Source organism: Littorina saxatilis, linkage group LG16, assembly GCF_037325665.1.
Source record: "Littorina saxatilis isolate snail1 linkage group LG16, US_GU_Lsax_2.0, whole genome shotgun sequence".
NCBI lineage: Eukaryota > Metazoa > Mollusca > Gastropoda > Littorinimorpha > Littorinidae > Littorina > Littorina saxatilis.
In genome coordinates, this window is record NC_090260.1 from 9,730,352 (window position 1) to 9,756,720 (window position 26,369).

At 41.0% G+C, this 26,369-nt stretch overlaps 2 protein-coding genes across 2 annotated transcripts in view; both read right to left on the reverse strand.

Moving 5' to 3' along the window:
- Window positions 1–12,522, reverse strand: part of LOC138950333 (uncharacterized) — a 17,004-nt gene extending 4,482 nt beyond the window's left edge. Inside the window, exons 1-6 of the mRNA XM_070322082.1 lie at window positions 12,378–12,522; window positions 9,770–9,870; window positions 8,235–8,491; window positions 6,891–7,101; window positions 4,281–4,404; window positions 1,361–1,581 (exon numbers count right to left, since the gene is read on the reverse strand). Coding sequence (XP_070178183.1) covers window positions 1,361–1,581; window positions 4,281–4,404; window positions 6,891–7,101; window positions 8,235–8,491; window positions 9,770–9,845 — 889 coding nt within the window. The 5' untranslated portion in view covers window positions 9,846–9,870; window positions 12,378–12,522. The remainder of the gene's footprint in view (window positions 1–1,360; window positions 1,582–4,280; window positions 4,405–6,890; window positions 7,102–8,234; window positions 8,492–9,769; window positions 9,871–12,377) is intronic.
- LOC138950336 (Kruppel-like factor 18) overlaps window positions 1–26,369 on the reverse strand; it is a 128,120-nt gene that overhangs the window by 40,046 nt on the left and 61,705 nt on the right. The window lies entirely within an intron of this gene.

Below are 26,369 nucleotides of genomic sequence, written 5' to 3' on the forward strand. Positions count from 1 at the left end.
GTTTTTCCTTTCTCGTGTGATCTTGCCGCGAGGTGGCGCCAGTTACCAGCCAGGGGCATAACCTCACCAGAACCGCCCATTCACAGGTGTCGGCCATAATTAGCTCGCGCTATCTAAGGCCAATAACTGCAGAGCATGCTGTGAAGGTTGACGCAGTAGTCTCCCTTTTCAAATTAACGGGATCGAAAGCAAGACACACGATTAAAAAAGCAGTGCAAGGTCAATTCAGCTTCTTCACGTGCGATGCGACTCTTGCTTGCCGAGACTGAAGAAGGGCCAATGCATTGTCTTACCCCTACATACAAGTGTAGTACAACAGAACTGAGCTCTCGGCGATACGACTCGTCTAGTTTTGTCTGTGTGTGAAGCGATCGAGGCAGTCTTTAATGAAAAGCAAATATTTACACGATCGCCCCCACTATTCCCGCATGGAATGAACCTTCAGCGACCAGACGAGTCAAACTTCAGACACGTTGGGGCCCTGGAAATGGCATTCTGGAAATTACGTTCAGAATGTTGCGCGCGCTCACAAGTTTCACGTGTCAAGCTTACAGTTTTGCTTCCAGACACTAACTTACAAAGAGAAAACATAGAGTACATATTATACTTTGGAGGGATGTATGTAATCTGCACTGAATTCTGGACATTCGAATTTAAAATGAAATTCATTACCCCATGAATTCATGTCAAAACATCTGCATAGCCTATCTTTCCGATCAACATCACTTTTTCTTCCTGATTCATATTCAAGTTTGTGACAGCTGCATCTGAAGTTGATAAGTACAACTACATACTTATCTGGTTAAGGGGGTAATGTAACTGTCCTTTCCAAAATTCGACTTAAAACTTTGAAAAATTAAACATGCCCTCAATTCAGGCGCTTCATGCCCTCAATTCAGGCGCTTCATGCCCTCAATTCAGGCGCTTCACGCCGTCATGTTTGTGCAAAAGAGTGTGGGTGGGCCCCCCCCCCCCCTTCCTTGAGATCCTGGATCCGCCCTTGCACTGTATAGACACTACGTTATGTCAACTCAATCTGTTGTTTGAATAAGGCAGGGACATGAATGGCCTGTCCAGGCATATAATTGGTTTTACAATCAACAGCCTCATCAGAAAGACCTGCTCTCAAACGCATCTGCCTAGTTTGTTTTATGATGGGAAGCGTAGAATGTAATGATGCTGGATACATATCTGTGTCTCCAAATATCAGTTCGGTCTTAAGTGTTTCTATCAAAAAATTCTAAAATAGAATTGCTTCTACTACAGAATAAATTCTATATTGACTTGTAATTGTATTGCTAGAGATCATATTGTGTTAATAAACAGGCGCCAGTGATTTGTGTTAGTTAAAAGCGCTTACCGCAGTTGTCACTGATGTAGTTGTTCATGGGATCCACAGCCGAGGTGTCGCCATCACACACAGACGTCAGACAGTCGTAATAGTAGCCAGCCAGGGACGTGTCTGACGTTGCCAGGCACTCGGCTTGCGATGGATCAGCAAAGATGGCCACGCACTCCATCGCGGCTTGCTCTTTGTCTTGACAGCTTGTGAATTTGCTGGCCAGGTTCTTGCAGGTTGCACTGCAACATCGACATCAAGGCAATGTTCATCCCGATCGCATTCATGAGCAAGGTTCAAGTAAGAATATTACTTTAAATTCAAACCCTGGATTATTCCAGTGCCATCTTGTACAGAATGCACGGCGAGGAACCACATTCATAAAGTAGGAAATGGAAATGTAAGTTAACATAGTACGTAGGAAAACACATTGTACAAGAAATGAGGTTGATCGGAGATCAATAGGACATAATATATCATGTTGTTGAACATTGTTTAGAGTGAGGTAATGCGTGTGTGTTGCGTGCAATGACTGAGTAGCGGAGAGTAGTATTTTCATGATAAGGGTTTGTTCTCATGGTGAGAGACACAGCCTGGCAGATTGCTAGGAAGCTGTTTGAGAAAACGAGGACAAATGTGGAAAGTGCGAAGTAAATTCAGACAGGCAGAATGCTAGGAATGTGGAAAGTGCGAAGTAAATTCAGACAGGCAGAATGCTAGGAAGCTGTTTGAGAAAACGAGGAAAAATGTGGAAAGTGCGAAGTAAATTCAGCCAGGCAGAATGCTAGGAAGCTGTGCGCATGTCCTGAGAGTAGCGGCTGATTGGTGCCTGAGAGTAGCGGCTGATTGGTGCCTGAGAGTAGCGGCTGATTGGTGCCTGAGAGTAGCGGCTGATTGGTGCCTGAGAGTAGCGGCTGATTGGTGCCTGAGAGTAGCGGCTGATTGGTGCCTGAGAGTAGCGGCTGATTGGTGCCTGAGAGTAGCGGCTGATTGGTGCCTGAGAGTAGCGGCTGATTGGTGCCTGAGAGTAGCGGCTGATTGGTGCCTGAGAGTAGCGGCTGATTGGTGCCTGAGAGTAGCGGCTGATTGGTGCCTGAGAGTAGCGGCTGATTGGTGCCTGAGAGTAGCGGCTGATTGGTGCCTGAGAGTAGCGGCTGATTGGTGCCTGAGAGTAGCGGCTGATTGGTGCCTGAGAGTAGCGGCTGATTGGTGCCTGAGAGTAGCGGCTGATTGGTGCCTGAGAGTAGCGGCTGATTGGTGCCTGTGCCAGTATGTGAAAGCACGAGAGGGTATTTGTAATCACGCTGAATATCAACTGGGGGAACATTTGTGTCAAGATGATGTGCATAGTTTGGAACACAACAAAGAGGAGCTCAGATCATTGAGAGGGAAAAAGTTAAATGGTATGATTGTTAGGTCAAGGGCGAAGTGGATTTATAAATATCAACTGGGAGGAATGACAAGGTGAGCAAATTGAAACGTATTTTTTTTTAGATGATAGTGTGAACGAAATTTCTCCCCCAAGTTATATATTTAGATTTCAAAGCGCGTTCTGACCTAGTAAATACAGCAAGTGTTGCCAAGACGTGTAGGTGTCGAGATGACATCACCCTCACACGTACTAGACATGTTTTGGTCCAGATTCACAACCCCTGGGACTACAACAAGTAGCAGACGGGGTTTTTGCATTATGTATATTGTATGCATGTATGAGTATATCTTATTGTTCTTGAGGAGTTACCACAAGAAAGTTCTCGACAAAACTGTGCCACACATGTTTTCCTGCATGTATTCTTGGTTTCCGAGTCCTGCGATTGTTGCGGTTAGCTTAGGATCTTTATCGTGTGCATGTATTCGTGGTTTCCGAGTCCTGCGATTGTTGCGGTTAGCTTAGGATCTTTATCGTGTGCATGTATTCGTGGTTTCCGAGTCCTGCGATTGTTGCGGTTAGCTTAGGATCTTTATCGTGTGCATGTATTCGTGGTTTCCGAGTCCTGCGATTGTTGCGGTTAGCTTAGGATCTTTATCGTGTGCATGTATTCGTGGTTTCCGAGTCCTGCGATTGTTGCTGTTAGCTTAGGATCTTTATCGTGTGCATGTATTCGTGGTTTCCGAGTCCTGCGATTGTTGCGGTTAGCTCAGGATCTTCATCGTGTGCATGTATTTGTGGTTTCCGAGTCCTGCGATTGTTGCGGTTAGCTGAGGATCTTCATCGTGTGCATGTATTTGTGGTTTCCGAGTCCTGCGATTGTTGCGGTTAGCTCAGGATCTTCATCGTGTGCATGTATTCGTGGTTTCCGAGTCCTGCGATTGTTGCGGTTAGCTTAGGATCTTCATCGTGTGCATGTATGCGCACAGTGGTGTTCGGACACCTGCAAGAGTTTGCACACGTTGATTCTTGGAATCACAGAGTCCGAACCCACGCCGATAGCAACTAACTGGTTTTAAGGCCGGCGCGATACCGACTAAGTCATGTCCCAGCGGAGAGTCACTTTAATAAAAGAAAGCACGTCCAAGCTTATATTTGATACTTTCCTACGTTGTGTTTTGTGTGTACGCAACTGTCTTTAAGTTATCACATTTACTTTGAGACTTGCACGATTCACTGTGACTAAAACGTGTGTCAAGTCCTTCTCTCTTTGGTGCAAATAAATCCACCACAGTCAGCTATTACTGCCTGGAAACCAGCACATACAATTCCGCTTTCGCTTGCCCTTCCTTCGCCTTTTCATGCCAGTTTGTACAGACGAAGAACATTTACAACAAATTTAGACGAAACCAGTTACTAGTTGACGTCGACGAGTAGAAGACGAGTGCAATGATGTATACTGAGCCGCGGACACGTTTGATTATGACATGAGACCATTCCAGTTTAGTTTAGAAAACAAGTAGCCATGTATGAATAAAATGTTGTTATTATTATCAAAATGTTGTGACTTACCTCTGAACGACATTGTCGTGATTCAGCACGATGTAACTGACGAGCGCGTCATCCGTCATATTCCCTTGCCCCGGAAAGAGGGTCGTCATCGCATTGTTCATGGCGTCAGTCGTTGTCTCGTCCCCTGCATGATTTGAAAGAACATGGACACGTTTTTAAACGTGGAGCGTTAGAGAGAGAATTGAATTGAATTGAATGAAACTTTATATTTCGAGGGTGACAGAATTTGCAATGCCAACCTGCTTTTTCCTTATCCGGCTTACTACATAACACATCAATATAAACACCATGTCCAGCAATCAATAAGCCATTTCAAATGCATTATATGATGCATTGGCAATGATGGAAAATTATAACACATTTTGCGTTTGCCTAATAAATGCTCTTTGTGCATTATGTAGAATCATGTGGTTCAATACAATCAGAGAGTACTAATACTGTAACAGCTACAAAACAAGTGTACTTACAAGTTGTGCGAGAGAGACAATGTGACATGGTTCTTGAAAGTTGGTTCATTGGTTTGTGACTTAAATACATCAGGAATGGAGTTCCACATAAGGCCCCACGAATATGAGAGACTGAACTTGTACAGGTCAATTCTTTGGGTTTGAATAATCCATGTGTTTAATGTTATTGATATATTTATTTTGTAACTTTGAAGCAATGAGGAAAGATGCATTCCCTGACATAATTGTATATATTAATTATTACACCTTTGTTATAGGAAAATCCTAATTTGATAGGAAGAAACTGTAATCTGTTATAATCGTACGTGTAAAGAGATGTATATTTAAAAGAAATAATTTCTCTCTTTCCTTGTGCGTAGGTTAGAAACTGTTTAATCTTTAAAACCTGATATATTTTTAGAAATTAGATGAGCTTTTGCAAAGCGTTTTGATTTTGTGACTGAGACAGGTTATTATCAATTGTTATTCCCAAGACTTTATGGCTTTCGACTTTGGTTACATCTTGATTTCGTATTTGCAATGTCGGAAATCTAGATGATAGATTTGATCTTTTTTATCTCGTGGTTAGAAGCATGCATTTAGTTTTATTTGGGTTCAGTGACAAATGGTTTAGTTCTGACAATTCTAGCGATCGATTAGGGGGATCTTGGAGGATTTTTTGCTATTTCAATAGGATCTTGGTGACCGGAATGAATTGTAGTATCATCTGCCACAGTGTGCACATGTATTTTACAAATATTGAAAGGTCGTTATAATAGATTGAAAAAAGTAACAGACCAAACATAGAACCTTGTGGTGCTCCAAACCTCTGTTTACAAGAGTGTGATTGGTTTAAAAAAAACAAGTACTTTAGATTTTAACATGTAACCAGAATTAGTTGTCAATCAATTAGGTCAAAAGCGTTAGTAAAGTCAACACATAGCAGCACAGAACAGGTTATTGTTAATTGGTTAGCCATTGGTCAAATCAAATTGTTTCACATGAGTGTTTTGGGGTTAAACCTGTTTGATTTCCGTGCATTAATTTATTGTTTTCAAAGTGTAAAAGAATGTGCTTATTGGTATGTTTAATATTAAAAAAAAAAAAATGTTGTTAATGTGTTTATTGAGAAAGACTTAGACTTAGACTTAGACTTAGATTTAGAACATTTTATTGACATAAAGGGTAAACATTTTGAGCCAAGGGCCTAATCTTACAACGTGCCCTTTACATTCACACTAACACATCCGCACGCATATAACCAACATAATATAATGAATTCATATAGGCATAACATGTAAATGTACAGTAAATAAGCATAAGCACCACGGCCACACGAAACACAAAATCTAATATACGAAGTAAAACAATATGAATAATATATGCTATAAATATGTAATATGACGTGAATATAGTTATATAGTAATATCAATTAATATAGTATACATTAGACAGAACTGTAAGATTCACATAATTATGTCACCGCGGGTGTGTACTTACAGAGAACCGTTTAGATGGGTTTTTTTTAAAGAAGATTTAAAGATATTTACAGATTTGCTAGTTTTAACATTCGAAGGAAGAGAGTTTCACCTTGACGGCCCAGCAAAGGCAAAACTAGTTTTATATAAGATCTACACGGGTCCTTGGTAGTAGATATTTAGAGAGAGAGAGAGAGAGAGAGAGAGAGAGAGAGAGAGAGAGAGAGAGAGAGAGAGAGAGAGAGGGAGAAAGAGAGAGATGGAGAGAGAAAGAGAGAGAGAGAGAGAGAGAGAGAGAGAGAGAGAGAGAGAGAGAGAGAGAGAGAGAGAGAGAGAGAGAGAGAGAGAGGGAGAGAGAGAGAGAGAACGAGAGAGAGAGATCGAGATCGAGTGGGAGAGAGAGAGAGAGTTTTTTAAGCCTTTTCTTACACATCTTTAAACAAATGCGTAAACTTTTCTTTGACTCTTTTTCACTCGCACGTTTTTCAGCGGGTTGCTCACAACTGAAAGAAAGAGGCTGCTGATCACTTGTAGTCAGAAAGACAACGCTGCTCATCGGTCTTAACCAAGCCATCATCGGCTTAGATTTATCATTTTAAAAGCTACGTTTACATGACTGTTAACGAGAAAAGTACAGTGACAGATAGTCACAACCCGCAGCTATGCCAACAGGCAGATATCCGTACCACACAGTGACTCTGGCAGTCCCTCCGAGACAAACTCTTGGTCCAAGCACGTGACGACCACGCTCCGTTCCGCACTGCTGAACTCCACGCTGAAGACTCCGTCCTTCCTCAACACAGCAGCTGCCCTGGACTCGTCGTAGTCTGCGAAGTCCACAACGCTCTTAGAGCCCTCCTTTACTTGCCATGGGTTGGTGGTTCGGTGTTCGCTAAACTGGATTGCAGAAAGAGCATACGTTAGATCAGGACATAATTATGTATATTGGCAAGTCTCGTTCACATTAGCGTGTTTCTCACGAAGTTCAACAAAAGTTCTTCTAAAAAATCAAAGCGTAAGCTTCCGTTCTAAAAGAGGGGAACAGATCGTGTCTTACTATACAAGAATCGGTTTAGCACTATGCATTTCCTGTCGTAAACAACAACATCAACCGCAACACCAAGCATCATTATAATCACCAAAGCCATCATCATTAACAACAACAACAACAACAACAATGTCAACCCCACCACCATGATTACCACCACCACCACTACCACCACCATAACAACAACAAAACAACATCAACATGATTACATATCTATCCGATAAACGACCACATGTCTATACTTGTTCCACTCAGTAGACAACTACATTTATTTAAATCTATTTAAAGTACCATTCCGTCTCCAATGAGGTTAGCTGACCAATGAAATATTTTCGTGTAAACAGCAATACGAACTTGATGAAACACAATCACACTAACACTCAACACCTTTGAATGGCACGCACTGTAACGGTTCCTCTTAGAACTGTGTTTATGTACGATTATTCGTTTTGATCGCTGTTTCTGTGTTATAAGTAGGCCAGTGAGGTGCAACAAGACAAATGTCCATGTTTATGTACAATGAACATGGACATTACAGTTTCCATACGTTATCTAGTCTTATCTTATCATATCATACATGTGTGCTCGATTTCTGTCCAACCCAAAGTAACTGCTTGGAAGTGTAATGAGAATCAAATTATTATGACATAACGATACCACCGCGCATCACGTTTGATCATCGTGCCCAACTGCGCCAGAAGTCTGACAGAGTGATTATGCTTTCATCACCCTGTGGCAAAAAATCTCCCTTTTTCTGAGAAAACAAAACCCTGACTCAAAAAGGAAAGTAAATAAAATACGTACACACCTCGTTTCAGCGGATATTTAAAGTAATGTTCTTATAGTTCGTGGTCATGAAATATCTCGCTAAAGTTCATGATCAACTAACTTCGATCATTCTGTTGAATATCCACTGAGACTCGGTTTGTAACCCCTAGGTAAACGTGCGGCTAGCAGATGTGTGTCTATGGTCATTCCAAACCTTGTCCAGTCGTCTCACTGAGGTTCGTATCTTCACGAATTCACTGGTATTAGCGTTGACCACTTTGACCCACACGGTGTCCGGGGAGAAACGGTGACTGTCTTCCTGGTCTACCGCGCTGCCTGGAGTGACCTTGACCCGGTAGTCCCCGCACGTGAAGTCCGCGAGACGATACTTACATGGAAGCTCCACGTCCGCTGTTTCTCCGTTGAACATTGTCAGTGTTCCGTGACGTCCAATGGAGCATGCTTTCTCGTCTGAGAGAAATCATAGAAAGGAAAATATTGAAATGGAAACATTCTAAATTTGTGTTGAAGTTACATTGGAAGTCCTCTGTATCATCTTGTTTTATTGTCATGGCTCTTATCTCTATTTCACACATGCACGCCTAACACAGAAAAGGACAAGCGTGTTGTCTCTCAGCATTTAGTGGATAGTCATATGTAGCGTTGACATGGACAAGCGTGTTGTCTCTCAGCATTTAGTTATAGTCATATGTAGCGTTGACATGGACAAGCGTGTTGTCTCTCAGCATTTAGTTATAGTCATATGTACCGTTGACATGGACAAGCTACATGTTGAACAGTCATTGTTGTTGTTTCTAAGTATTTGGTGGACAGTCATGTACCGTTGACATGGACAAGCTACATGTTGAACAGTCATTGTTGTTGTTTCTAAGTATTTGGTGGACAGTCATGTACCGTTGACATGGACATGCTACATGTTGAACAGTCATTGTTGTTTCTAAGTATTTGGTTGAACAGTCATGTACCGTTGACATGGACAAGCTACATGTTGAACAGTCATTGTTGTTGTTTCTAAGTATTTGGTGGACAGTCATGTACCGTTGACATGGACATGCTACATGTTGAACAGTCATTGTTGTTGTTTCTAAGTATTTGGTCAACAGCCATGTACCGTTGACATGCAGAAGCTACATGTTGACCATGGTTGTTGATTTAACTACTCCTACTTTTAAAATGTTTTAAATCGTCAATTTCTTTAGTCAACAGCTTTAACTGGTATGCTCTTTCAAAACATTGTGTTTACGAATTTGGGGTTAGCCTCAGCAGTACGAGGTTTGAATAATTGAGCGGTAGCAAAACGCACCCGATTTAAAACCTTGAAGACTTGTTCCTTTTAACATATCTGTAGGTCGGAGATGGCACAATAACCCCCATATCATCGGTGACTTGAAGACAGCAATGTCAGCCAGGTACAGGGCAATCCCCAAACAGGCAAACGTTCGGAGGGGTTATTTTGAACACATGAACTCAAACTGACTTAAAAAAAAAGAATCCCTTCGTGTTTAACTCACGCTTGCAAGTGGTGCGCTCTATTGACCAATGACACGAAGGCAATTCTCCATGGTGGAGACCCATTGTCCACTATATGAGCTGATCATGGATAATCTCAAGTAATTGTACACCAAATATGAAGTAGGTCGTTCAACAGTGATATCAGTGTTTTTATTGGTTGCATTTGTGGGGGTCACCTTGAGTGTTATGTATAAAGAGAACCCATGTTAATCATACCTGCCAGTGAGAACTCAAAGGTGACAACACTGACGAACAGCACCAGAGGTAGGAACAAGGCTGATGACAACGGCATCTTCAAAGTTTGCTGCAAATCAGATCTGACAACAAAGTGGCAGTGCAATTAATTAACACCAAATCACCTTAACTAGGAGAGCAACAGTTATCATTTGTGTTCACTCGAAAATGTCACAGTAAATGTAACACTACTATAACGTTTGTAATGTCAAACAATTGGAGTAACGTTTTCCCCCTAAATGTCCGATTCAAACCGCATGTGACGTCACGCATATTATACTATTGCATTTTCTATTTTTTTCAAATTGCCCGTCGTTTTTATATTTAGTCAAGTTTTGACTAAATATTTTAACATCGAGGGGGAATCGAAACGAGGGTCGTGGTGTATGTGTGTGCGTGCGTTTGTGCGTGCGTGCGTGTAGAGCGATTCAGACCAAACTTCTGGACCGATCTTTATGAAATTTGACATGAGAGTTCATGGGTATGATATCCCCGAACTTTTTTTTCATTTTTTGGATTAATGTCTTTGATGACGTCATATCCGGCTTTTCGTGAAAGTTGAGGCGGCACTGTCACGCTCTCATTTTTCAACCAAATTGGTTGAAATTTTGGTCAAGTAGTCTTCGACGAAGCCCGGACTTCGGTATTGCATTTCAGCTTGGTGGCTTAAAAATTAATTAATGACTTTGGTCATTAAAAATCTGAAAATTGTAAAAAAAATAAAAAAATTATAAAACGATCCAAATTTACGTTTATCTTATTTTCCATCATTTGCTGATTCCAAAAACATATAAATATGTTATATTCGGATTAAAAACAAGCTCTCAAAATTAAATATATAAAAATTATTATCAAAATTAAATTGTTCAAATCAATTTAAAAACATTTTCATCTTATTCCTTGTCGGTTCCTGATTCCAAAAACATATAGATATGATATGTTTGGATTAAAAACACGCTCAGAAAGTTAAAACAAAGAGAGGTACAGAAAAGCGTGCTATCCTTTTTAGCGCAACTACCACCCCGCTCTTCTTGTCAATTTCACTGCCTTTGCCATGAGCGGTGGACTGACGATGCTACGAGTATACGGTCTTGCTGAAAAATGGCAGCTACTTGACTAAATATTGTAATTTCGCCTTACGCGACTTGTTCAATTTTCACAAGTGAATTTGGATATATCTGCTTCGGTGCATGAGGGACGCTGACTGGCCCAAACAATCGCTAACACGCCCGTGCAAACCGAAACGTCTTTCCCTTGAGCAGATTACTGACAGTCACGTGCAAACCAAAACGTCTTTCTCTTGAGCAGATTACTGACAGTCACGTGCAAATCAAAACGTCTTTCTCTTGAGCAGATTACTGACAGTCACGTGCAAACCGAAACGTCTTTCCCTTGAGCAGATTACTGACAGTCACGTGCAAACCGAAACGTCTTTCTCTTGAGCAGATTACTGACAGTCACGTGCAAACCGAAACGTCTTTCTCTTGAGCAGATTACTGACAGTCACGTGCAAATCAAAACGTCTTTCTCTTGAGCAGATTACTGACAGTCACGTGCAGCCCTGTGTGCAAAGCAATACTACATTGTGTTAAACATTGAGCTTGTGGCACAAACATGAAAAATGACTATCGTTTTCTTTTCAACATATTTCTTAAAAAGTCCTTTAATATTGTTTTTATGTTTAACATTAGTATTTAGTGTGTTTTTCACTGTTTTGAATGTATGTTACTTTTTATAACACAAATACTGGGCTCTTTTGTTTTGTTTGTGGTTAACAAAAATCAATAATGATATGACGGGCGCAGTGGCTGGGTGGTAAGACGTAGGCCTCCTAATCGGGAGGTCGTGAGTTCGCATCCCGGTCGCTTCCGCCTGGTGGGTTAAGAGTGGAGATTTTTCCGATCTCCCAGGTCAACTTATGTGCAGGCCTGCTAGTGACTTAACCCCCTTCGTGTGTACATGCAAGCACAAGACCAAGTGCGCGCGGAAAAGATCATGTAATCCATGTCAGAGTTCGGTGGGTTATAGAAACACGAAAATACCCAGCATGCCTCCCCCGAAATCGGCGTATGCTGCCTGAAAACACGAGTGAACGTAGGAGTCTAAGTCCATGGACGAAGAAGAAGAAGAAAAAGAAGAAGAAGAATAAGAATAAATCCACTTTGTGTTTGACATAACACCGATAATCAATGTTTCATCATATGCGTGGATGACATGACAACATCTTTCCTCTTCCGTTTAATGTATCAGGTAAAGTATTACAATGTAGAATCGAATTGTTTTTTTTTTCCAGTTAAGGATTTTTGACATGTCCTGGTAAAGCCTATGCACTTAAACAGACACTGACTCGACAATGAGAATGGTGGGCACGTTACTTGGGGTGTGCTTAAAGAAGAACATCTTCAATATTGCAACCATCACTTTGTTTTGCTTTTGTTTCTCTCACTATGTTTAGTTCATTTCAACACGTAAACATTGAGAAAAGAAAGACACAAATAATCCTGAATTAATTAAACTTCTAAAACTAATGTCGACATGATTGTGTTAGACTGAAATAGAGAAATTAAATACTAAGCAACGGAACACTTACCAACTAGAAGGCTGGGCTCCAAGAAGAGAGATAATGTGGTCGCTGTGGGCCGAGATATTTATACAGCTACATCTCCCTGCACAGTGGGGTGTTTCCATCAGCGAATCACGTGCATCGCCAGCTCAGCGTGTATCGTCTCCTGTCAGGCCATTGGTTAAGCTCAGCTGTTGCTACAACTAAAACACTCCCCCCCCTCCCCAACCACCATATTCACTCTCCTGTCACGCCATTGGTTGAGCTAAATGCTGACTCAACAGTTGATACAGCTGAAACACTCAACCCCCGCCACCACATTCACTCTCCTGTCACGCCATTGGTTGAGCTAAATGCTCACTCAACAGTTGATACAGCTATAACACTCATCCCCCTCCCCCACCACCACATTCACTCTCCTATCACGCCATTGGTTGTATCTCATATTATCCTCTTTTTGTTGCAATGATTGGAGAAACATGCCAGTTAATTAAATCACACACACGAAACCGTCGATGCAGTTGATGGTTTGTTTGGATGCATTATGCATTTCTTTATGATAGTATGATGTCTGAAACTATTCATCGGGCGTGATTATTCCGTCCAAATGTTTTTATATTTTAGACAAATGCACACAAAATATGAAGTTCTGCCGAGTACACGCATCAATGACGAAGAAAACTCACACCATACCATGTATGCCTCAAAACAATGAAATATACAAACTCCCCTAATAATTCATAATACTTCCAATCAAATAATCAACTGCATCGAAGATTTTGTGTGGGTGATTTCATGGACTGGCAAAGATAGTCACCCATCCATATTTCTCCAATTAAGCTATATTATGGACGTGAGTGGGTGTTTTTTTGTGGAAAAGATCCCATGTAGACTTATGTTTTAATGTACAAGTATGTCGTCCAAATGTGTTTACACACAATCTGCTGCCCTGCCGATTACACTCATCACCGACGAAACAAAACACACATCATAAAATGCCCCAAACAATCAAATATACAAACAAGATTTTACTCCCCGAAACAAATGCATAATGCATCTCATCAAATCATCAACTGCATCGAAGGTTTTGTGTGGGTGATTTAACCGACTGGTAAAGATGGTCACCCATCCATGTTATTCCCGTTACGCTATATTATGGACGTGCACAATTATAACCCTTAAAAACCGCAATGGCACCAGACACTTGAGTTCAACGTTTGATTGCATCTACCATCGTCATTGTTGACAGTACCAAAATCACATCTATTTGTATGTATCCCTTATCAGACTAAATCACCTTTTTTCATTGAACAATTATCTAAGACTGTTTTCATTTATTGTGTTGTTTATTTTTTATTGAGACACCCTTAAAAATAATCCTCAGTAAAACCACATTGCATTGGACAAAAAAGGGTAGATCCCAGGGAGATAATTTGAATTTTTCTTTAAACACTAAATTGATATCATCCAAGAATAAAGATAAAGAAAGACAACATCAAAATAGCTTGAATATTGTGGCCACCGGAGACCCACCTGAACATTGTGGCCACCGGATACCCGCCTTAAGTTTTATGTAAACGTTAAAATGATGTCATAAAGTAGAACTGTATGGAAACTTTGAGTAAACATGGTAATGCCCCCCTCCCAAGATTTTATTGTTTTGTGTATGTGTGGGTGTTTCTGTGAAAACGATATTCCGTAGGCGTATGGTTTAATTCCACAGTTATGTAGTCCAAATGATTTTATATTTTAGACAAATTCTCACAACATGTGCAGCTCTGCCGAGTACACGTATCACCGACAAAGAAAAACAAATAAACCATAACATGTCAACAAACAATCAAATATACGAACAGATTTTTACTCTCCTAAACAAAAACATAATATATCCAATCAAATCATCAACCGCATCGAAGGTTTTGTGTGGGTGATTTAATCGACTGGCAAAGATGCTCACCAATCCATGTTTCTCCCAGTAAGAAATATTGCGGACGTGCACAGTTATATCGCTTATAAAGCGCAACAGCATCAAACAAACGAGCAAACAAAAGAACAGAAAATTAATAAACTGCTCATGCATATATATATGTGGGAAGCATCAACCATGAAGAAAAAACACACATAAAATGCCCCCATACAATCAAATATACAAACAGATTTTCACTTCCCTTAAAAATCGCAGAATACATCTCATCAAATCATCAACCGCATCGAAAATTTTGTGTGGGTGATTTAATCGACTGGCAAAGATGGTCACCAATCCATGTTTCTCCCATTAGGAAATATGATATGATGGACGTGCACAGTTAGATCGCTTGTAAAGCGCAAACTCATCAAACAAACATGCCAACAAAAGAACAGAAAATTAACAACCTGCTCATGCAGATATGTGTGGGAAGCATCAACCACGAAGAAAAAACCCACCATAAAATGCCCCCATACAATCAAATATACAAACAGATTTTCACTCCCCTTAAAAATCGCAGAATACATCTCATCAAATCATCAACCGCATCGACGATTTTGTGTGGGTGATTTAATCGACTGGCAAAGATAGTCACCCATCCATGTTTCTCCAATTAAGCAATATTATAGACGCGTGTGTGTGTTTTTTGTGTGGAAAAATCTCCTGTAGACTTATGTTTTAATTTACAAGTATGTCGTCCAAATGTGTTTACACACAATCTGCTGCCCTGCCGATTACACTCATCACCGACGAAAAAACAAACACACCATAACATACCAAAAACAATAAAATATACAAACATTATTTTACTCCCCGAAACAAATGCAGAAAACATCCAATCAAATCATCAACTGCATCAAAGGTTTTGTGTGGGTAATTTAATCGACTGGCAAAGATGGTCACCCATCGTTGTTTCAATTAAGCAATGTTATGGACATGCACAATTCTATACCTTAAACAGTGCAAAGGCATCAAACAATTAAACAAGAAAAAGAAAAGAACATCAATTTAAACTGATTAGGTTTTTGACGATTCTTGGGTTCAACGTTAGATTTCAAGCCTACCAACATCGTTGTTCACAGTCCAAACATCAGTTCTATTTTCATATATCCCGCATCAAATTAAAACAACTTTTTATTGAACATAAATATATGACTGTTAGATATACTTAAAAATACCCCTCAATAAAAACAAAACATCATGAACAAAAGACATTGCGTCCAAGGAAGATAATTTGACACGCTATTTTGTTTAAACACTAAGTTGATATTCTCCAAGAATAAAAATAAGAAGGACAACGAGGTGTAGCTTAAGCATTGTGAAGAGAGTTTCGCCTCACGTTTTCTGTAAACGTTAACATGATTTCATGAAATAGAACTATCTAAAAACTAAGAAATAGGAAACATGATTATGCCCCCCTCCCAAGACTGTATTGCTTTTAATTGTCTTTTTGTTTTTTTGTGTGTGGGTGTTTTTATTGGGAAAGATATTCCGTAGGCGTTTGGTTTAATTCCACAATGATGCAGTCCAAATGCTTTCACGTTTTAGACACATGCACACAACAAGTGCAGTTCTGCTGAGTGCGTTCATCACCGATGAAGAAAAACACCCCCCATAAAAAAAAATCAAATATACAAAGAGGATTTTACTCACCTAAACAAATGCATAATACATCCAATCAAATCATCATCTGCAACGAAGATTTTGTGTGAGTGATTTAACCGACTGGCAAAGATGGTCACTCATCCATGTTATTCCCGTTCCGCTATATTATGGACGTAAATAATCATATCCCTTAACAAGAGCAAAGGCATCAAATAAACAAGAGGCGAAGCCATCAAGGCTCACGTAAGAAATCGACAAACAGTAACACACACACACACACACACACACACACACACACACACACACACACACACACACACACACACACACACACACACACACACACACACACACACACACACAGAGAGAGAAAGAGCATAGGTGAAACTGTGCAAGAAAGCGAGACACTAGATCTAGATCTGTCTGTCTGCATGTAGCCTACTTACAGGGACACGACTGCCAACTAGTCTCGGCCCGCTCAAAATAATAATGACCGAGACTTTCAGTACTTCCTTCGCGTGACGTCTAACCCTCTTACGTCATAATGTGACGTCAATGTAATGTGACGTCTTCAAATGTTAGAGTTTCTACCACAGACATACACACGCACGCACGCACGCACGCACATACGCACGCACGCACAGACAGACAAAGTTACGATCGCATAGGCTACACTTACGTGAGCCAGCGAGCAACAAACAAAATAACAGCAAATTATACTGATGAATGTTTTCACGATTCTTGGGTTCGTCATTTGATTTCAAGCCTACCATGTTCCTTGCTGAAAATACAAAGATAAGTTCCATTGTCATTTATAACTTGTTGTTGTTGTTGTTGTTGTTGTTGTTGTTGTTGTTGCTGTTGTTGTTGTTGTTGTTGGTGATGGTGTTTGTGTTGGTGCTGTTGTTGTTAATGTTGTTGTTGGTGTTGTTGTTGTTGTTGTTGCTCTGCGACTGACCAGAACCCGGTAATATTGTGTATTTGATAACCGGCTATTTGTGACTTGTCAAGATGGTTACCTCATCTCGTGTGAAAACGTACACAGGTTTTACTGTTCCGAAATCGAATGCTATAAAACACGTATACTGTTTGCAATAATTGTGTTGTATATTTTTCATTGAGACTTCCTTATAATTACCACTCAGTAACACCGCATTGACTGAGGGAAATAAAGAGTGGGTCAAAGGGAGATAATTCGACGCTATATTTTTAAAACACTAAATTGAATTTCTCCAAGAATAAAACATTAGAAGGATAAAAATAAATGGCTTAAAAAATTGTGGCCACCAGAACCCCGCCTTAAGTTTTATGTAAACAATAAAATGATGTCATGAAATAGAAGTGCCTGGAAACTAAGAGATAGGAAACAAGGTAATGCCCCCTCCCCAGATTGTATTGTTTTCATTTGTTGTTGTTGTTGTTGTTGTTGTTGTTGTTGTTGTTGTTGTTGTTGTTGTTGTTGTTGTTGTTGTTGTTGTTGTCATGAAATAGAAGTGCCTGGAAACTATGAGATAGGAAACATGGTATTATTCCCCCCTCTGCTTCTTTCTCTCTGTAAACTTGTAGGGCTAGTTATTTTTCGGTAACTTACCCAACAACCGAAATCACTTACCCAACAACGGGCCTGAATCCTCCATAGCTCATGGGTAGAGACTGTACACATTGTGGATCTACTTTTTGCGACTCAAAAGTTCAGAACACTCTAATGTACAAAATATACATTTCTGGAGCAACCATACCGCATTTAAACCAGCAACTACAGGCTTGAACACATGAATCTCAATATAAAATCCATGAGTTTGGTTGTTTTCTGAATTCAGATCTGCCGTGCACAATCGTTTATCGCTAGCAAGATTCCAAGTAAAAGTAACTGTCATACTTTGTCTAGCGACACGAGTAGTTCCCCTTCCAGATTTCGGCTGCATCGACAAGACTGCAATCCGACGGTCAGTTTTCAACAATATTTCATTTTATAAACAGATCACACGCAATCAATTGCAAACATTTAATCAACTTAAAGAACATGCAGCGGTTTCATACACTATTTTGCCCCAGAAAACTTAACTTCATACAGTTTTTAACGTTGGAACACGGGTGTAAAATTTCGAGCTAGTCACATTCGAGGAAAGAACATTTCCTGAGTCGGATACCAAAACATGAACAGAACACACACTATCTGCCTTTACCGCCACAGCAGAATGACAACATAACTGTGTACTTGATTTTAGTTCAAAACATGGAAATTGACAAGAAGAGTTAACAAAATTGAATGATTTGCACGGAACTATACAACCGCGCTGAAGCTCGCATTTTTCATGATCCGCTAACTTCGACCATTGTTTTTGATAATCACTGAGACTCGGCATGTAACATCTACATACACCCCTCCCCAGATTGCATTGTTTTCATTTGTTGTTGTTGTTGTTGTTGTTGTTGTTGTTGTTGTTGTCGTTGTCGTTGTTGTTGTTGTTGTTGTCATGAAATAGAAGTGCCTGGAAACTAAGAGATAGGAAACATGGTAATACCCCCCTCCCCAGATTGCATTGTTTTTATTTGTTGTTGTTGTTGTTGTTGTCGTTGTCGTTGTTGTTGTTGTTGTTGTCATGAAATAGAAGTGCCTGGAAACTAAGAGATAGGAAACATGGTAATACCCCCCTCCCCAGATTGCATTGTTTTTATTTGTTGTTGTTGCTTTTTTGTGTGGGTGTTTTGTGAAAAAGAGATTCTGTAGGCTTCCTTCATCTTCAACTATCCCGTCCAAATGTTTTTACATTTTAGAGAAATTCACACATTATGTGCAGTTCTGCCGAGTACACGCATCAACGACGAAGAACATAAACCACCATATAGTCTTTCGGGTGAGACGAAAAACCGAGGTCCCTTCGTGTACACTACATTGGGGTGTGCACGTTAAAGATCCCACGATTGACAAAAGGGTCTTTCCTGGCAAAATTGTATAGGCATAGATAAAAATGTCCACCAAAATACCCGTGTGACTTGGAATAATAGGCCGTGAAAAGTAGGATATGCGCCGAAATGGCTGCGATCTGCTGTCCGATGTGAATGCGTGATGTATTGTGTAAAAAAAAAAATCCATCTCACACGGCATCAATAAATCCCTGCGCCTTGAATATGTGCGCGATATAAATTGCATAAAAACATATTTTAAAAAATCCCTGCGCTTAGAACTGTACCCACGAAATACGCGCGATATAAGCCTCATATTGATTGATTGATTGATATAAGGCTCCAAAACAATCAAATAGACAAACAGGTTATTACTCCCCTAAACAAATGAATAATACATCCCATCAAAGCATCATCTGCATCGAAGATTTTGTGTGGGTGATTTACTGGACTGGCAAAGATGGCCAACCATCCCTGTGTTGCTCGTTACGCTATATTGTGGACGTGCACCGTTATACTCCTTAAAAACCGCAAATTATCAAACATACGAGTAAACAACAGAACAGAACATCCTTCAACTACCCTACCTCCCCGGTTTTGTAGCAAAAATCTGGCCTGAAGTCTTTTCATGCGCAACAACAAAAAAATGCTAAGCTTTCTGTCTGTGGCGGTTTGAATTTGAATAACGACATCCAATCAAGTCTACCAATTACGTAAATCCTTTCTAAGCTCTCTGTCTCTGACGGATTGCATTTGAATAACGACATCCAATAAAGTCTACCAATTTTGTAATTCCTTTCTAAGCTCTCTGTCTCTGACGGATTGCATTTGAATAACGACATCCAATAACGTCTACCAACAGCTGCGAACACTTTTAAGAAAGTTGAAACTCATCAAAAGGAATGAGTTGTACCTTGGGTAATTTCGGTCCCTCGCCCTGCAGTTCGGACTGACGATCTAACAGCGAACGACAAGAAGGAGAAAAAGATTTCGGTCCTGAATTTCCCGACCTGAGCCAGGCAAAGCAGGAAAGCAATACAACGTAATTCCTTTCTAAGCTTTCTGTTTCTGACGGTTTGCATTTGAATAACGACATCCAATAAAGTCCACCAACTATTAGCTGCGGAGACATTTGTCTCGAAAAAATACGCAGATGCGTTAAAGTTTCCCTTGGTTTGTCCCTGTAAAAAAAAAACACTTTGGGATTACTGGTAGCTTTTTTGTACTACCACGCAAATGTAACGCTATTTTGATAAAGTTGATAGTATTTACAGCTTTCCGGTCATATGTCCGGCTATCACTCACTTTTAGGTGGCGGATGTCCAGATATAACACGTGTTTCAGAATCTCTATTTTTGGGTGTGTAACATTCAATAATGAGTGTTTTTAATTTATTTTTTCTTAAAAAGTATTCTTAAAGTCTAACACATGTTTCCACTCGCACTCCGTTTCTGTAGCTTTAGAAATAAACAAGTCCAGATATAACACATGTTTAATTGCGGCAAATGTCCAGATATCCCCACCTCAAGACACGTATGTGTGTGTGTGTGTGTGTGTGTGTGTGTATGTGTGTGTGTGTGTGTGTGTGTGTGTGTGTGTGTGTGTGTGTGTGTGTGTGTGTGTATGTGCGTGTGCGTGCGTGAGTGTTAAAAGGCTAAATTGACTTATGATGTTATATTTTGTTGCTGTACGTGTTTGATAACAGGTTTATTTTAGTTTGTAGCTCGCATATGTAGCAGATGAAACGGGTTAACGTTGTGGTATTGTATCGCAACGTATTGTATTATTACACATTGACATGCTTCCATTTGAAACTTTGAGGTCGTCATCGTGGATTGACGCCCGACCAAAGCTAATTGAAGCCCGACGGAATGAAGACCTTGGCGCGTATGCAAGACGATAGGACTGCATGTCCTACGACAAGCGCCCCGAAGTTTGATAGCTCTCTGTCCGACAACTTTTGTCGTACTGCCGAATTCACAGGCATCGGACAGCCTCCCCGATAGCTAGCGGGGGGATTCCCTTGTCTACGGTCGCTCTGCGCGTGCGCCTGACGCAGCAGCTGAGCCCTGTCAAGGCTGCGCTTGCTGTGGCTGGGTGACCGTGGCTGGCTCACCCCAAATCGGCGCCACGCTGTTAACCCGTGATTTGTAAAAATGTAAAAATATTTTACAAATCACGTCGAACCTAAAACCGCGATTTGTAAAAATGTAAAAATGGAAAAATATCGCATTCCACAAAGTAACGCATGCCTTTTATTACACCCCCGGTATAGGGGTGTGTATAGGTTTCACTCGATGTGTTTGTTTGTGTTTGCAAGTAGATCTCAAGAATGAACGGACCGATCGTCACCAAACTTGGTGAACAGGTTTTATACATTCCTGGGACGGTCCTTACAAAAATTGGGACCAGTCAAACACACGGTTAGGGAGTTATTGGTGGATTTTGGTTTTTTGGGGGGATCAACTACGGCATAACTCTTCCTTATCTTCTCCATGTTTTCAGCGTTTACCTCCCTTCCTTCGTATGGTGCACTGTAGTATGAGGGGGGGCATCTTCGGATATTCCCGGTGTTCTGTTACTATTTTTAGGTCACCGCAGTGTCCAGAACGTAAATTGGACCCGTAAATTATCCTCACTGTAAAAGTGCAAAGGTCGAATCAATTTATAGCCACGCGAAAAATACACTCTCAACTATCTCTATATATTTATACAATAGATATAGATATATATATACGGCTTCTCTGTGTGTGTGTGTGTTTGAGTGTGTCTGTAGAAAACACCTGTGTATTGCACAGTTCTGTTTGTGATGTGGTACCTAGGGCGTCGTCGACAAGAGAGAGAAGTGAAAGTCACTAGAGGGTGAGCTTCAGCTCACTCTTTGTCAAGGGACGCTTTTGTCATCCCTTCTTTTTTCTTTTAACAGTGCGAGACGCCTGCTCATACCAAAGCTCATTTTCTAGTCATTTCGCTTTTAGAGGGTCCTCTACCAAGGTCGCTCACAACTACACACAAACACACTGCCCTCTGAGTACTCCTCACTGCATTTGAACACCAAAAGGCCCTCACAATGGCCACTGCCACCTTTGTCATAAGCGACAAACCACCTTTGGCTACCTCTACCCATGCTGAATCTATGGACAGCACATTGTGTTGCACACCCCGAAAAAGGTTAAGAGATTCCGACAGCTTCTCTCCAACAAGCTCAAAAAAGACAAAAGAGAGCTCAAACAACCACTCTGACGCTGACGCCAGTGTCAATAACCACAACGCAGCAGTGCCCCCAGAAGACGGGAACATTTCACCTTCCCAAAGCACAGAAGGCGATGACATTTTTAAAACTCAACGCCGCCGTCAGCGAAAGAAAAAAGCACCCATTGCTAACAGTGATGCCGAACAGGCTCTGCCTCAACCACAGTCAAAAGTCTCACAACCAGTCAAAACTGGGCCCCCTAGACACACAAAGTCAAAAAAGGTGACACCAAGTCTCCCTCCAACCTTTGCACAATACCCAGTCATTCTCACCAACGCGGCTACAGGTCCAGCTATGTTCTCGAAACTCGGGCCATCACTCCAGTGTCGTGTTTTGGTTGACGCGGTCGGTCAGATAGAAGGTGTACGACCTCTGCCCTCGGGCAAATTCCTGATTGCCTGCTGCAATGAAAAACAACAACATAAACTTGCCAATCTCACCAGTCTCGCTCAAGTGCAAATAAGATGCACTATACCAGAGGCAACAACGGAAGGTGTCATCAGACCCATCCCACTCTCTGAAGACCTTGATAAACTTCAACAATCTCTTGAGAAAGTAAAATCTCTTCAGCGGTTAAAAAACCAGAAGGGGGAACTTACTCAAGCTGTCAAAATCACTTTTTTAAAGAAAACGCTACCAGATACAGTGAAGATAGTGAAAACCTTCTTTGCTGTCGAACCCTATGTGGCCCCAGTCAGAAGGTGTACTAAGTGCCAGAGATTGGGACATGGCTCCAAACAATGTAAAGCCAGACAAGACAAATGCCCAAGATGCGGTCAAAAGAAAGACCACCCAGTTGACAACTGTCCAAATGACAAACACTGCCTAAACTGTGGCGGTCCCCACTCGGCAGCTTACTTAGGCTGTCCTGAGCTAGTGCTCCGAAGAACAGCAAACAAAATCCGAGCAGCCAAATACATCCCATATGCAGAAGCAATAAGAAGACCAAAGTTTGAAATAATGAAAAAACAAAAGAAAGACCCAGATACATCTAATGACTCTGACTCAGAAGTCGATGAGTGCTGGGTGCTGAAAATGGCAGGGGGGAAAAGTGCTCCTCGCGGTGCCAGCAAAGCAAAGAGAAACCTGGCTACCTCCCCAGCTTTCGTGGCTGAGATTGAAAAACAGGATTATAGCACTATCTGGCCAGAACCAACAACAAGCCGCATACGCACAGGAAATCAAGGCGGACCAAGCAACCCTCGTAGTGAAAACCCCATTTCAGAGCAAAACATCGCCCTCCAGAGACCTGGACAAAGAACTGACATAAACCCTATTAATAATGAGTCTACTGTTGCCCAGAAACTAAAATCAACACACAATGTAAAAAAGGCCCCCACAAAAGCAGCAGACAAAACAAAGACAAACAAACAGCCAACAACAAACAATGAGAAAAAGGTTGCTGATGCAGAATCTCAAACTTCCCCCACACACGATTATGATGACTTGTTCATGGATGAACCAAAGTTGATGATTGTTGAGGAAGATGAAACACAAAACACACCAAAGCCACAGTCCGAAGACTGCCTCAGACAACATATTTTAAAAGAAAGCTATGCAAAGATGAAGATGATGAGCGCCGAGAACTGCGGTGAGGTGTTCAAATTCGTCACTGGCATCCTAGCTGCACTTATTGAAGCAAAAACGAATGAAAGCCCCGAAAATGTTCTGACACTCCTGACAGGGCTATATACTGAAATATTTAAGCCAAAGGAAAATCCAACTCCACCAGCCTTAAATAAGATACTTACCACTCAATGCGCTCTTCTCGGCATTCAGGGAGGCAGATCTGTAACAGAGTCTCAACCCCTTGACAACACAATGACATAGAGAGTTGAGGGGCAGATCAAACGGTCACAACAGACTTTAGGTCTTCTGTGATTGAAATGGATTCAAGAATAAATATACTGCAGTGGAACTGTCGTTCCCTTAACACTGCTCTACCGTACCTTATTAATTATCTTAACCAAAACAACATGTTCAATGTATTACAGTCCCCACTCTGTCATGCGGGAAAACTCCCCTCTATATCTGGTTTCTTTTACCCACCCGTCACAGATTATCAGGTTGATGATACGAGCGGAGCACAAACTATCAAGTACACAGTAACCTATGTCAGAGACAATCTGAAGTACAATGTTCACCCAACCCCTGTTCCGGCCGACACAAAAATACATTCAAACCTAGTTGAACTTCTGCTGAATGATGGCCCATCCATCTTCTTATTAAACATATATAACAGAAACATTACCAAAGGCCCGATTTTCAGCTGGCTCCCAGAGCTCGACGGAAGACGCACCTGGGTGATCGGAGGAGATGTTAATGGCCGAAACCCCCTGTGGGATGCCAACTTCCCCGATCAGACATGTGCCGTGGGAAAGAGCCTTGCCACCTATATAACGCAATCAAATGTGTACTTACTAAATGACGGATCAGCAACCAGAATACCCGATATCTCAAACCAACACCCCTCCGCCATTGACATAACCTTGGTTAGTCCCACTCTCGGATTAACAACGGACTGGTGCGTTGTGTCAGATAAATTAAAAAGCGACCACTTACCAATCATGATATCCATCATTGGGAAATCACCACACACAGAGCCAGGTCCAAAAGCCTTAAAATACAATTATAAAAAGGCAGACTGGGCAGTTTTCAAGGACGCTGTCACTAAGTCTGCCGATGCACATACCCTCTTGGATGGCAATCCAGAGTCCCAAGAAAGTATCGACAACAAATATAAACAGCTAAGATCAAACCTGCTGAATGCAATGGAATTGTCAATCCCCAAAACAAAACCTTTTATCGGACCCAGTAGAACTGATCAGAGCCCATGGTGGACAGAAGAATGCAGAACAGCCATCAGGTTAAAAAGAACTGCAAAAGAGAAGTATGATCGCTTCAGGTCTGCACAAAACCACAACAATATGAAATCAACTGAAGAACAATGTGACAAAATTATAGACAAAGCAAAAAAAGAATATTTTGAAAACATATCCAGCAAAGTGAGCGATTACAGAGATGCTGGAAAAATTTGGACCAAAATAAGGAAATTCAAATGCAGACACAAGCAGGCTGAACGTCCTCTTATGCACGAAGGAAAAAAATATGAAAGCCTTCCTGAAAAAGCAGAACTGTTTGCAGATATTTTTGCAGCAGCAAGCCAAACAGATAAACTGTTATGTGAGCAGGAACTCTTCCGTAAGAAGTGGGAGGATAAACAGGACTTAAACGACCCAGAACTCAACCCTTCCTTAAAAATAAATGCTCCCTTATCCATTCAAGAACTGAAAACGGCTATAGCATCGGTGACAAAAGTCCGATCCGCCTGTGGTTCTGATCCAATAAACTATCAGGTCATACAACATTTACCAAACCAAGGATTAAATCTTTTACTGGATTTTTATTCAACATGCTGGAAGTCTGGCCTGATTCCCTCAGCTTGGAAAGAGGCTGTTGTGATCCCCATTTTAAAGCCTGGAAAACCAAGAGCTGACCCTTCCAACTGGCGCCCTATATCTCTGACCTCCCATCTGAGCAAAATCTATGAAAGAATACTAAAATCCAGACTAGAAGATGAAATGGAAAGAAAAAAGGTAATACCCCTGTGCCAAGCCGGTTTCCGTCGAGGCAGGGGTGTCTCGGATCACATTGTAAAACTGTCCTCCAAAATTAAGAAAGCTCTCTCACGCAAGAAGTCTCTCTTTGCTGTCTTTTTTGACATCAAAAAAGCCTACGATACAGTATGGCACCAACGATTGTTGTTCAAATTGAAGCAATTAGGCATCAGTGGTAATATGTTTCAATACATAAAAAGCTTTCTACTGAACAGATCCTTTCAAACTGATTATAAAGGTGCCAAATCATCCACTCGCAAAGTTGACATGGGAGTGCCACAGGGCTCAGTAATAGCACCACTGCTTTTTAGCATTATGCTGCATGACATATCGACAATTAAAACACATGGAGCCGAACTGACGCTTTATGCGGATGATATTGCTCTATGCAAAGAGTATCAAAACAAAACCTATAAAACAGAACACAAATTCTCTAAAGAGTGGCAAACAGCTATAGATAACATTGCGAACTATATGCGGGAGAATGGCTTCACTCTCTCTGCCGAGAAAACTGTATTCGTTGTCTTTACAAACCGAAAACTGGAAGATCGAGAAAAGATACAGTTCTCACTAGATAAATCTGTTGTCTCACCCAGTCAGCAGGTGAAATATCTTGGCGTACATTTCACCTCAAATGGACTATGGACTGCTCACTTAAAGTATCTTTTAAG